Consider the following 13,634-nt stretch of genomic DNA (forward strand, 5'->3'; position numbering starts at 1 on the left):
ACACAGCAGGGGGGGGGGTGCCTCGTGCGAGCCGTACCCGGGACCCGGCCGGCCGCAATTATTCCCTTCTCTGTAACAGCGCAGCGCCCGCGGCTCTCATAGTATCGGCTGTGACTGTCTGACACTGACAGTCACAGAGCCGACAAGCATGAAGCTGCGGCCGCCTCCCCCTGTGCTGTGTGTAGTCAGTGTGACTAACACATGGCTGATCATCTCTGAGCATTACGTTTCTAAAGGCAAGGGGGGGGGGGAGGGGTGTGTACTATTGTAAGGGGGGGGGGGGGGTGTTCTGTATATGATGGGGGGGCCGGGGGGGTGTTCTGTACACAAGGGGACAATGGCTGGATTCACAGGGGACAATGGCTGGATTCACAGGGGGACAATGGCTGGATTCACAGGGGGACAATGGCTGGATTCACAGGGGACAATGGCTGGATTCACAGTGGGACAATTGCTGGATTCACAGGGGGACAATGGCTGGATTCACAGGGGGACAATGGCTGGATTCACAGGGGGACAATGGCTGGATTCACAGGGGGACAATGGCTGGATTCACAGGGGGACAATGGCTGGATTCACAGGGGGACAATGGCTGGATTCACAGGGGGACAATGGCTGGATTCACAGGGGGACAATGGCTGGATTCACAGGGGGACAATGGCTGGATTCACAGGGGACAATGGCTGGATTCACAGGGGACAATGGCTGGATTCACATGGGGACAATGGCTGGATTCACAGGGGACAATGGCTGGATTCACAGGGGACAATGGCTGGATTCACAGGGGACAATGGCTGGATTCACAGGGGACAATGGCTGGATTCACAGGGGACAATGGCTGGATTCACAGGGGGACAATGGCTTTCACTAATATGAGTCACAAATAGTGAAAAATGTTCATTGTTTTGGGAAATTTTGTTTAATAAATTTAAATTTTTTTCTTGTAAGGCAACCTCACTTTTTCATTGTTTAACTATAACAAGTACTCGTACCAGTTGTCCAACAATGATATTTACTGCTTTTTATAAAGAAATACAATTGATTTTATGCAGTATTGAGTTTAGCCTTTTGGCCCGGCCCTCCAAAATATTTTCAGTTTCTCATGTGGCCCCATCGAAAAAATAATTGCCCACCCCTGGCCTAGAGGTTTACAATATTATCACTGACTAAAGAAATACCCTTATAATATAACTTTTAATTCATACCTTTAAAAAGACCATATCGTTTTCACACAATAGGAAAACATTCCCCAATTTTGCATAGTATAGCTATTCAGTAATCGTCAGATAGCTTGATGGTAAGGATACACCTTTTATTACTTAAGTAAACAAGCATACAGCTTACCATCCTAGCTAAAGTGCCTGAGGACCCAGGTCTTTCTGCCCCCCACTGAGATGATTGGTGATCATAGCCAGTGTCATCATCATGACCATTATCAGCCTTGTCCTCCTGCACAAGCAACTTATCCTCCTCCTCCTCCTTCAGTGGTAGCTCCTCATCCTCATCCTAATCCTCCATGAGACTTTCTCCATGTGGGCTCCAAACAGCTACAGGGCAGCCAGAAAGATGCAGAAGCTGCACTTCTTCTGCTTTCTCTTGTTGCATCTGTGTGAGCATCTGCTCTAAGATAAATATCAGGGGGATGACATTATACATGCCGCATTTGTCCCTACTGACAAATCTGGTGGCTACTTTGAGGAAACAATGCATGCTCCTTGCTGAGTAGGTCTGGTGCATGACAAAATCACTCATCACTTTATGTCGCTCGTACAGACGCCCTAGCATGTACAAGGTGGAATTCCAGCAAGCTGCAACGATGTAGATCAAGCGGCGCAAAGGCAGACTGTTCTGTCACTGCAGGTCTGGGTGGGAGTTCCTTGCCACAAAAGAATGGCTGCAATGCAAGGACAGTCTCCTGGACATAACCAGCACCCTATCAAACAGTGTTGTACAACTAAATTTATCAGGTACGCCATGGAGGGAGCGAGTGTTATTTCCCCCAAATGCAGGGCAGCCACGATGTTACTGCCATTGTGGCTGACCACATTGCCCTGTTAGAGTTGGTGAGGAGACAGCCAGCAGGGTGTTTGCTGCTTGATGCACTTGAACAACTGATTGGCTGTGTGGCTACTTTTGCCCAGTCTGATCAGCTCTAATGCGGGATGGCAATGCTTCACTTTACACATATGATAAGAGGGAGAGGGAAGTGGGAACGATGCTCTACTCTGCTTCTGGTGGGTAAAGGAGGATATCCATGGAGGAGAATGTGGAGGAGGCGGATAAGCCTCTGATGTGGGAACCAGACCAACACAAGCATGGAGCTGCCACAAAAAAAACATTAACCCAGTGGGTTGTGAAAGACATGTACTGTCCCTTCCTGTAACAGCTGTTCCAGGTGTGGACGGTGGTGTGCCTCTTGCCACACACCGAGAGTTTCAAGGAGTGTCCCACATTCTCCGCCAAGTGACAGTACAAGGCAGGGATGTTTTTTTGTTTTTTTTAAATAATGGTGGCTAGGTATCTTCCAGTAAGGCTTGAGTGTACATCATTAGCTCTATAAAAATAGACACCGCACACCCAGCAACTTGGCCAGGTGGGAGTTAAGCTTGCCTACCAGCAGATTGCTCAGTGCATACAGTTGTTTCCTGGCTACACATTCCATTATCGATGCCTGACAACGGAGCAACGTAGGAGTAGTCTGAGCATAAGAAGAAGTAACATAACGATGCCCAGGGCACGGTACTGCATGTGGTTGCAGCCTGTCTCCCTCAAAGTAGAAAGAGGACATTCTTGTTGTGCTGACAGCAGCTTTAATTTTCCAACTGGTGATGTTGCATCATGTGCTGCAATAGAGCCGTACTGCATATGATTGTGTTTGAATGCCCACGGCTTTAATCCTCCAGATATTGCACACGGCAATGCTTTCATCTTCTTCCTGTCCATCACACAGTCTTCGTTATCATCATCAACCTCACCCTCCACACCACTTTTATCAAACTGTGATATGACTTTATGGGCTCCTTGGCCCCCCTCCCGATTCCCTTCTCTGTGTTTGCCCCAGTTACCACTGTTGATACCACTGCCTCTACTACCACGATCATAGAGACAATTGCAACTATTTCCACCAACACAGCTATGCATGGCATCCCCTGCCTTATGGCAGTGCAAACGCTAACTGTTCTTACACAAGTCATCACCATGGAGACTCTCTTGAGTATCTTTCATAACACATAGGGTTTTGTTGTCTCTTCTTGGGAAAAAAGAAGGCCCACACGAAGAGAGTGCATTGAAGACAGAGAGGATTCAAATAAATGACCTTTCTGAGGTTGCAAGGAGGAGGAGCAGGAGGAATGTTTTGAACCCTGGTTCCAAAGCACGGTGTCAGACTCAGAAGTGACTTCCACATCATCCTACTGTGACTGAGAGGAGGAGTGAGCCTTCCAGTCCACAATCTCATCCTCTTTGTCCTCAGAAATAATGTAGAGCCTGTCGTAAGCCAGGGAGAATTGTGGTCTACTACTACTACTGGCCTGATGCTGCCTGAACTTGACCTGAACTTCACCCCCGGAGACCCTTTAATTCAATGGGGACCCGAACTTCAATTTATTATTTTCCGTTATAACATGGTTATAACGGAAAATAATAGCATTCTTAAAACAGAATGCTAAATAAAATGTCTAATGAGGGGTTAAAAATAAAAAATAAATCATCCACTTGATCACGAAGCTGGAATCTTCTTTTCATCAGGACCTGCAAAAGGTCACAAAACGTCATCGCAGGTCCTTTTGCAGGTCCTGAAGAAAAGAAGATACCGGCTGCGCGATCAAGTGGATGAGGTGAGTTTTTTTTTTGTTTTTTTTTAAACCCCTCAGTAGACATTTTATTTAGCATTCTGTTTTAAGAATGCTATTATTTTCCATTATAACCATGTTATAACGGAAAATAATAAAATCACCCGAACACAGAACCTGAACTTCAGTGAAAAAGTCCAGGTTCGCGTCCGGGTTCGCTCAACTCTATATGCAACGCATTTATTAACACGGGTATACAAATGTTGATATTGCGGTATCACTTTTGCTGTAACTACCCATTATCTTGCAGTAATATGCAACGCATTCAGTAACATGGGTATAATGCACTGATTTGCCCAAATACAAATTGTAAATTTAAACTGGTTCTTAGAAACAAAATGTGCAATTCCTTAGTGTTTGTAGCCGAATGTATGCTATTGGGGTGTTGGCAGTAAGCTTTTGAATTGTAGAAACTTGAGCTTCTGTTCATATACAGAATGAAATGAGTTACCAGCTGCTGTATGAAACACACAACTGGGTGGCCAGTCCCTCATTCCCTCACTACATGCTTTCCTTGCATTCCCTAAAATATACTCAATTATATCTTCTTATTCTTTCCCTATACTTACAGCGTCCTTGTCACAGCATATTAGTGCCTTCTGTCTGTAATGGCTTTTTGTCAAACACTGCCAGGTCACAAGGCAAAGACAGAATGGCAATTCTTCTGTCTAAGCATCAGGACCTGGCTGCCTACTACACCCTTAGTGGCTGATCAGGCCGTCTTTCAGCCTCTCAGCCAATTAGCGCGAGCCATCCCCCCACTTTCTCTGGTTTTCCCCACCAATTTTTACAGTAAAATGGTGCTGAGTGCCGTTTTCATGTAATTTGTCTAAGGCCTCCTGCACACGACCGTTGTGTGCACCCGTGGCCGTTGTGCCGTTTTCCGTTTTTTTTCGCGGACCCATTGACTTTCAATGGGTCCGTGGAAAAAACGGAAAATGCACCGTTTTGCAGCCGCATCCGTGATCCGTGTTTCATGGCCGTGAAAAAAATATGACCTGTCCTATTTTTTTCACGGCCAACGGTTCACGGACCCATTCAAGTCAATGGGTCCGTGAAAGAACACGGATGCACACAAGATTGGCATCCGTGTCCGTGATCCGTGGCCGTAGGTTACTTTTTATACAGACGGATCCGAAGATCCGTCTGCATAAAGCTTTTTCAAAGCTGAGTTTTCACTTCGTGAAAACTCAGAACCGACAGTATATTCTAACACAGAAGCGTTCCCATGGTGATGGGAACGCTTCTAGTTAGAATACACTACAAACTGTGTACAAGACTGCCCCCTGCTGCCTGGCAGCACCCGATCTCTTACAGGGGGCCGTGATCAGCACAATTAACCCCTTCAGGTGCGGCACCTGAAAGGGTTAATTGTACTATCATATCCCCCTGTAAGAGATCAGGGCTGCCAGGCAGCAGGGGGCAGACCCCCCCCCCCTCCCCAGTTTGAATATCATTGATGGCCAGACCCCCCCCCCTCTATTGTAATTATTCGTTGGTGGCACAGTGTGCGCCCCCCCCTCCCTCCCTCTATTGTAATAATTCGTTGGTGGCACAGTGTGCGCCCCCCATCCCTCTATAGCATTAACAACATTGGTGGCCAGTGTGCGGCCTCCCATCTCTCCCCCCCCCCATCATCATTGGTGGCAGCGGAGTTCCGATCGGAGTCCCAGTTTAATCGCTGGGGCTCCGATCGGTAACCATGGCAACCAGGACGCTACTACAGTCCTGGTTGCCATGGTTACATAGCAATAGTACAGTAGTAGAAGATTCATACTTACCGGCTGCTGCGATGTTCGTGTCCGGCCGGGAGCTCCCCCTACTGGTAAGTGACAGCCTCAGGTCTGTGCGGCGCATTGCTAAATGAACTGTCACTTACCAGTAGGAGGAGCTCCCGGCCGGACACGAACATCGCCTCTCCCAGGTAAGTATGAATCTTTGCTAGTGACCCGCTGCCACCAATGATGGGGGGGGGGGGGGGAGATGGGAGGCCGCACACTGGCCACCAATGTTGTTAATGCTATAGAGGGAGGGGGGGGCCGATGGGGGGCGCACACTGTGCCACCAACGAATTATTACAATAGAGGGAGGGAGGGGGGGCGGGGGGGGCGCACACTGTGCCACCAACGATTTATTACAATAGAGGGAGGAAGGGGGGGCGGGGGGGCGCACACTGTGCCACCAACGATTTATTACAATAGAGGGAGGAAGGGGGGGGGGCCGCACACTGTGCCACCAACGATTTATTACAATAGATATTCAAACTGGGGAGGGGGGGGGGGGTCTGCCCCCTGCTGCCTGGCAGCCCTGATTTCTTACAGGGGGATATGATAGTACAATTAACCCCTTCAGGTGCGGCACTTGAGGGGTTAATTGTGCTGATCACGGCCCCCTGTAACAGATCGGATGCTGCTAGGCAGCAGGGGGCAGTCATGTACACAGTTTGTAGTATATTCTAACTAGAAGCGTCCCCATCACCATGGGAACGCCTCTGTGTTAGAATATACTGTCGGAAATGAGGTTTCACGATCTAACTCATATCCGACAGTATATTCTAACATAGGGGCGTTCCCATGATGATGGGGACGCTTCAAGTTAAAATATACCATCGGATTGGAGAAAACTCCGATCCGATGGTATAAAAGGGACTCCAGACTTTACATTGAAAGTCAATAGGGACAGATCCGTTTGAAATGGCACCATATTGTGTCAACGTCAAACGGATCCGTCCCCATTGACTTGCATTGTAATTCAGGACGGATCCGTTTGGCTCCGCACGGCCAGGCGGACACCAAAACGACTTTTTTTTCATGTACGGGGACCCTCCAAAAATCAAGGAAGACCCACGGACGAAAAAACGGGCACGGATCACGGAAAAACGGGACCTGTTTTTGCGGACCGCAAAAAAATACGTTCGTGTGCAGGAGGCCTAAAGCGAATTGCAAAAACTTTGGATTCGTTTGATAGACAAATTTTTGTAAAATTCATGACAAATCCAATTAGTTAAGAATCACTCTTATCTAGTCTATACTGCTATTCAAGGTTTGTTTTTGGCTTTCTTTTTTTTTAATAGTGTTTATTTAACATTTTTGCATTTAATACAACACTCCCTGAGGGAGAACAAAGAAGAATAATCTTCCATGAAACATGCACTCACATCGGCAAGTCCATCATTAACCTGTATCTTGACCATAAAAGACATATAAATGACTATAATACAAGGTATCACTGTTGTCACTAAGTTGCTTCTAGAGCTCACTCATACACAAACACTCACACAAACATACAATGGGTGATACATTTGTGTCATGGTCTTACCTGCTTGCTGCTCTCCTTCGTTTGACATGTGCTGGCGGCCATCTTGGGTCCTGGGTTTCTTGTAGCCTTCCACCCTGCGGCTCCTCCTTCCCCTGGGAGGAGCTGGATGCCTAGCTCATATATATAGGAGGTCTGTGGCTTCAGTTCCTTGCTTGGTCCTCTTGTGTTCACATGCTTCTAAGACTGCTGCTGCTTCTGGTTCCTGATCCTGGCTTCGTCTGACTACCCTGCTGGTTCCTGATCCTGGCTTCGTCTGACTACCCTGCTGGTTCCTGATCCTGGCTTCGTCTGACTACCCTGCTGGTTCCTGATCCTGGCTTCATCTGACTACCCTTCTGGTTCCTGACCTCTGGCTTCGCAAAGACTCTGCTCGGTTTCACCATCCGTTTGGACTTTTGCTTTACAGCTTTATTTTCAATAAAGCCTTCTATTTTCACTTATCTCTTGTTGTACGTCTGGTTCATGGTTCCGTGACATTAGGACCAAGCCATGAATTCTGACGGTACAGGGCCATCCTCGCTACCCACGCTGGTTGCCAGACTTGATCAGCAGGATCACCTGTTGGGTCGGTTCGCTGTGGCGTTGCAAACCCTGCTTGAACGCACGGCTCATTTCGCTCCCGTTGCCGATGGGTCGGTTGTCGCTCCTGGGCTCGCTCCTACTGCCGCTCCGGTTGTTGCGCCAGAGTCTACCCCGACACCTGTTGTTGCGCCTGCGGTGTTTCGGGGTATGACCGGTTCTGCCCCTCTTCCACAGCGCTTTGGGGGAGAGCCAACTCAGTGCCGAGGTTTCCTTAACCAGGTGGGCATTTATTTCGAGTTGCTGCCACATGCCTTTCCTACTGAGAGATCAAAGGTGGGCTTCTTGATCTCGCTGCTCTCGGACAAGGCCTTGGCCTGGGCCAGCCCTTTATGGGAGAACAACAATCCGGTGGTTGCCGAGTTTTCCGGTTTTGTTGCTTCTCTTCGGAAGGTATTCGATGTGCCGGCTCGTGCTGCCTCTGCTGCGAAGCTCCTTATGTCCATCAGACAGGGTTCACGATCCGTAGCTGAATACGCCATTGAGTTTCGTACCCTGGCAGCAGAGGTGGGCTGGAATAATGAGGCTCTGGTCGCTGCTTTCTCTCATGGTCTCTCGGATGCCTTGAAGGATGAGGTTGCAGCTAAGGACCTACCAGTTGAGCTCGAGTCTCTTATTTCTTTCCTGATTTTGATTGACACCAGACTCAGGGAGAGACCTTCCTTTAAGGAGAACCTGCGGAGGTCTTCTAACAGATTGGTGCCTACGTTTGCTGTCCCACCCGTGCCTCCCTCTCCTCCCACGCCTCCTGGGGATGACTTGTCTGGGGGTGAACCCATGCAGCTGGGGTTTGCTCGCCTGTCCGAGGGGGAGAGGGCACTCCGGAGACGCGAGGGCCGATGCATGTACTGTGGTCTCGGTGGGCATTTTCGGTTGGCATGTCCGAACCGTCCGGGAAACGCTCGTACCCTGAGATCCTGTCGGGGGCAGATCTTGGGTGGAGTCTCCTCGTCCCCGGTTTCCCGTGTTGACAAACCACTGATCACTGTTGTCCTCTCCTGGGTCGGGGGCTCGGTGACGACCCAGGCGTTGGTGGACTCTGGTGCTGGTGGTTTGTTCATTGATAGTGTGTTCGCTGCCGCCAATTCCATTCCTCTGCAGGCTCGAGGTTCCCCACTGGCTCTTGAGGCGATAGACGGCAGACCCCTTCTGCCGCCACACGTCACTCATGAGACCCTTCCAGTGGGGATAGCCATTGGTGCCGTTCACAGAGAGTCGGTCTGCCTCCAGGTTATTTCGTCTCCACACTACTCGGTGGTCTTGGGGTACCCCTGGCTCCAGAAGCATAATCCGACTTTCGATTGGAGATCGGTCGAGATCCTCTCGTGGTCACCGCAGTGTGGGGCTAGTTGCATCCATGGGTCTGTCAAGTTGCTGTGTACTTCCTCGGACTCTCTGTTGCCTCCTGAATACGAGGAGTACCGGGATGTATTCGATAAGGTGCGCGCGGTTGCCCTACCTCCGCACCGCCCATACGATTGTGCCATAGAGTTACAATCTGGTGCCGTTCCTCCTCGTGGCAAAGTCTATCCACTGTCGGTAGCGGAGAATGAGGCCATGGAGGAGTACGTGAGGGAGGCGCTTTCACGCGGACACATTCGCAAATCTTCGTCCCCGGCAGGGGCTGGATTTTTCTTTGTGAAAAAGAAGGGCGGTGAGTTGAGGCCTTGCATCGATTACAGGGGTCTCAATCGCATCACGATCAAGAACGCTTACCCGATACCCTTGATTTCCGAGCTGTTCGATCGCCTTAAAGGGGCCACGGTCTTTACCAAACTCGACCTGAGGGCGGCATATAACCTGGTAAGGATCAAGGCGGGCGATGAGTGGAAGACCGCGTTTAACACCAGGACCGGTCATTACGAATCCTTGGTTATGCCCTTTGGGTTGTGCAATGCGCCCGCAGTCTTTCAGGAATTCATCAACGATGTTTTCCGTGACCTGTTGCAGCAGTGTGTGGTAGTCTATTTGGATGACATCTTGGTATATTCTGAATCCATGGAGGCCCACATTCTGGATGTCAGACGAGTGTTGCAACGGTTACGAGAGAACAAGCTGTTCGGTAAGCTTGAGAAATGCGAATTTCACCGATCCCAGGTAACCTTCTTAGGTTACATCATTTCCGCTGAGGGGTTCTCCATGGATCCTGAGAAGGTTTCGGCTGTCTTACAGTGGCCCCAGCCCAGTGGTCTTCGTTCCCTGCAGCGCTTTTTGGGCTTCGCCAATTATTATCGGAAGTTCATCAGGGACTTTTCCATGCTGGCCAAGCCTCTCACGGATCTGACCAGGAAGGGCAGTAATTCCCAGGTCTGGCCGCTCGAGGCCATCCGAGCTTTTGAGGCCCTAAAGTCCGCCTTTGTGTCGGCTCCGATTCTGTCGCATCCCAACCCTGGGTTGCCCTTTGTCCTCGAGGTGGACGCGTCTGAGACGGGAGTAGGCTCCCTTCTGTCTCAGCGTAGAACACCAGAGGGTCCTCTGCTTCCTTGTGGGTTTTACTCCCGGAAACTGTCTTTCGCGGAGTGCAACTATCAGATTGGTGACAGGGAGTTATTGGCCATCGTGCAGGCCCTTAAAGAATGGAGGCACTTGCTCGAGGGTTCGGTGGTTCCGGTTCTCATCCTGACGGACCACAAGAATCTGACCTACCTTTCTGAGGCCAAGAGATTGACACCACGTCAGGCCAGATGGGCTCTGTTCTTGTCACGTTTTAATTACGTGGTCTCCTACCTACCCGGTTCCAAGAACATCAGGGCGGATGCCTTATCACGGCAGTACTCCGAGCTGTCCAGGGAGGAGTCGATTCCGACTCCGGTCATACCTCCGAATCAGATCCTGGCCGCCATTCGCACCAGCCTGACCTCTCCCCTGGGTGAGCAGATTTTGGCGGCTCAATCTGGTGCTCCCTCTGGGAGACCCAACGGCAGATGTTTTGTGCCTGAGGAGTTGCGCACTCGGTTGTTGCGAACCTACCATAACTCCAAGACCGCGGGGCATCCTGGAAAGAATCAGCTGTCCTGGGCTGTTTCACGTCTGTTCTGGTGGCCTTCCCTACGTTCCGACATCGCCGCATATGTAGCGGCATGCTCCGTTTGTGCCCAGAGTAAGTCCCCTCGGCACCTTCCGTTGGGCCTTCTGCAACCCATAGCCACCGGGGAGCGCCCATGGTCACACCTGGGGATGGATTTCATTGTGGACCTCCCTGCATCCCGAGGCCATACGGTCATTCTCATGATTGTGGATCGGTTTTCCAAAATGTGCCACTGTGTTCCTCTCAAGAAGTTACCCTCTGCACAAGAGTTGGCCACGATTTTTGCCAGGGAGGTCTTCCGGTTGCACGGTTTGCCTAAGGAGATTGTGTCAGATCGGGGGAGTCAGTTTGTGTCCAGGTTCTGGCGCGCCTTTTGCTCCCAGTTGGGGATTCATCTCTCCTTCTCCTCGGCCTACCACCCTCAGTCCAATGGGGCCGCAGAACGATCCAATCAGGCCTTGGAGCAATTCCTTCGTTGCTATGTCTCCGATCACCAAGACAATTGGGTTGACCTCCTGCCTTGGGCTGAGTTTGCCAGGAACACGGCGGTGAACTCTTCCTCTGGGACGTCTCCCTTCATGGCCAATTATGGGTTCCAACCTGCCGTGTTACCGGAGGTATTCTCTCCCCAGGATATTCCGGCTGTGGAGGATCACCTTTCCGTCCTACGTGCTTCTTGGGTACAGATCCAGAAGTCCCTTGAGGTCTCTGCGCAGCGCCAGAGATTCCAGGCTGATCGCAGACGAGCGCCTGCTCCTTCCTACCAGGTCGGAGACCGTGTATGGTTGTCCACCCGCAACCTCAACCTTCGAGTGCCCACTCCCAAGCTGGCGCCTCGCTTTGTTGGTCCCTTCCGAGTGCTTCGCAGGGTAAACCCGGTAGCCTATGCCCTTGCGCTTCCTCCTGGCATGCGGATCTCCAACGTGTTTCATGTCTCCCTGTTGAAGCCACTGGTGTGTAATCGTTTCACTTCCTCGGTTCCTCGGCCTCGTCCGGTCCAAGTGGGCAATCGTGAGGAATATGAGGTGAGCAATATCCTGGACTCACGCCTGGTCCACGGTCGGTTGCAGTTTTTGGTCCATTGGCGTGGTTATGGTCCAGAGGAGCGTTCCTGGGTTCCCTCCGCAGATGTCCATGCTCCTGCCTTGCTCCGAGCCTTCCACGCACGCTTCCCTCAGAAACCGTTTTGTGCTCCGCGGAGGAGGGGCCCTTGAGGGGGAGGTACTGTCATGGTCTTACCTTCGTTTGACATGTGCTGGCGGCCATCTTGGGTCCTGGGTTTCTTGTAGCCTTCCACCCTGCGGCTCCTCCTTCCCCTGGGAGGAGCTGGATGCCTAGCTCATATATATAGGAGGTCTGTGGCTTCAGTTCCTTGCTTGGTCCTCTTGTGTTCACATGCTTCTAAGACTGCTGCTGCTTCTGGTTCCTGATCCTGGCTTCGTCTGACTACCCTGCTGGTTCCTGATCCTGGCTTCGTCTGACTACCCTGCTGGTTCCTGATCCTGGCTTCGTCTGACTACCCTGCTGGTTCCTGATCCTGGCTTCATCTGACTACCCTTCTGGTTCCTGACCTCTGGCTTCGCAAAGACTCTGCTCGGTTTCACCATCCGTTTGGACTTTTGCTTTACAGCTTTATTTTCAATAAAGCCTTCTATTTTCACTTATCTCTTGTTGTACGTCTGGTTCATGGTTCCGTGACAATTTGCCATCGTCAATGACTTCAAGTCATACCCTCAGCCTGGACCCAAAGGCCCCAGATATTATCAAATCGATCAGTCAATCCCCTTGCCTCGTATGTCAATTTATACATTTGCAGGTCATTATTTATAAGGATTACCCATTGGCTCACTGTAGGACACTTGGGCGGTTTCCAGTTCAAAAGTATATTCTTCCTCCCATAGAACATCAACAATCTTAGTTTTTGGCTTTCTTGGGTTTACAAGTGCAAAAGTTTGAACTTGATGAACTTGTGTCTTTTTTAATGCACTAAAATTATTTTCAGATGACCAAATAACAACGGCTTATTTTTTCTCCAGCTTAATCGGTTTAAACAGCTCAATACTGATAACAACATTGGTTTCGGTACTGCGTCTCGTACTTTGGAGCAAGCTATAGAGAAGACGAAAGCTAACATCATCTGGGTAAATCAGAATAAAGCTGCTGTACAGCAATGGTTCGAGAATGCTATAAACCCTTAAAGCAGATGAAAAACACTACTGCACAATTGTGAAGAGAACGTTTACAAACCACATGTACCCCCATATGTGGTTTTCTATAATGTATAAAGCTACAGAGAAAATAAAAATTATACCATAGAAATGTGATTTCTGTTCTGACAAGATTCCTTCTGCTAGATTACCCTTCTTCGGGTTTCTATGAATTTCCATTCTGAAGTGACTGAGAAACCCAAATGTATTTCCATTTACATATCTATGTCCTTAGGTTCCAGAGGCTTTTGTATGTGGTACTTCTGCTGTCATATATATTACATGATTGGAGAACATTTGAGGAAATACTTTTAAAGGGAATGGGTCATCAAAAAATGAACTATTGCTTAAATCAAGTTTTTAAATGAAACATATTTTTAAAGAATTTTGGTTGATTCTTTAAAAAAAAATTCCATGTCCCGATCTATTTAAAGCGGCTCTGTCACCAGATCACCCCTATTAAACCAGGCACATAGCCTGGTAGGGTACTTAGAAAGCCCCCCTCCTGGTGCTCAATATTGCCTGCCAGCAAAGAATTAAAAGTCTGATTTTATCAACAAATGGCGCCGACAGTGAGGAGAAAGGTATAACTGCAGGATCACCCCTACCAGGCTATGTGCCTGGTTTATTAGGGGTGATCTGGTGACAGCC

At 49.5% G+C, this 13,634-nt stretch overlaps 1 protein-coding gene across 1 annotated transcript in view; it reads left to right on the forward strand.

Annotated features, from left to right (window-relative positions):
• Positions 1 to 12,984, forward strand: part of LOC120985919 (aminopeptidase N-like) — a 126,608-nt gene extending 113,624 nt beyond the window's left edge. Inside the window, exon 20 of the mRNA XM_040414140.1 lies at positions 12,813 to 12,984. Coding sequence (XP_040270074.1) covers positions 12,813 to 12,974 — 162 coding nt within the window. The 3' untranslated portion in view covers positions 12,975 to 12,984. The remainder of the gene's footprint in view (positions 1 to 12,812) is intronic.
• Positions 12,985 to 13,634: the final 650 nt, after the last annotated feature.

Source organism: Bufo bufo, chromosome 1, assembly GCF_905171765.1.
Source record: "Bufo bufo chromosome 1, aBufBuf1.1, whole genome shotgun sequence".
NCBI classification, from domain to species: Eukaryota; Metazoa; Chordata; class Amphibia; order Anura; family Bufonidae; genus Bufo; species Bufo bufo.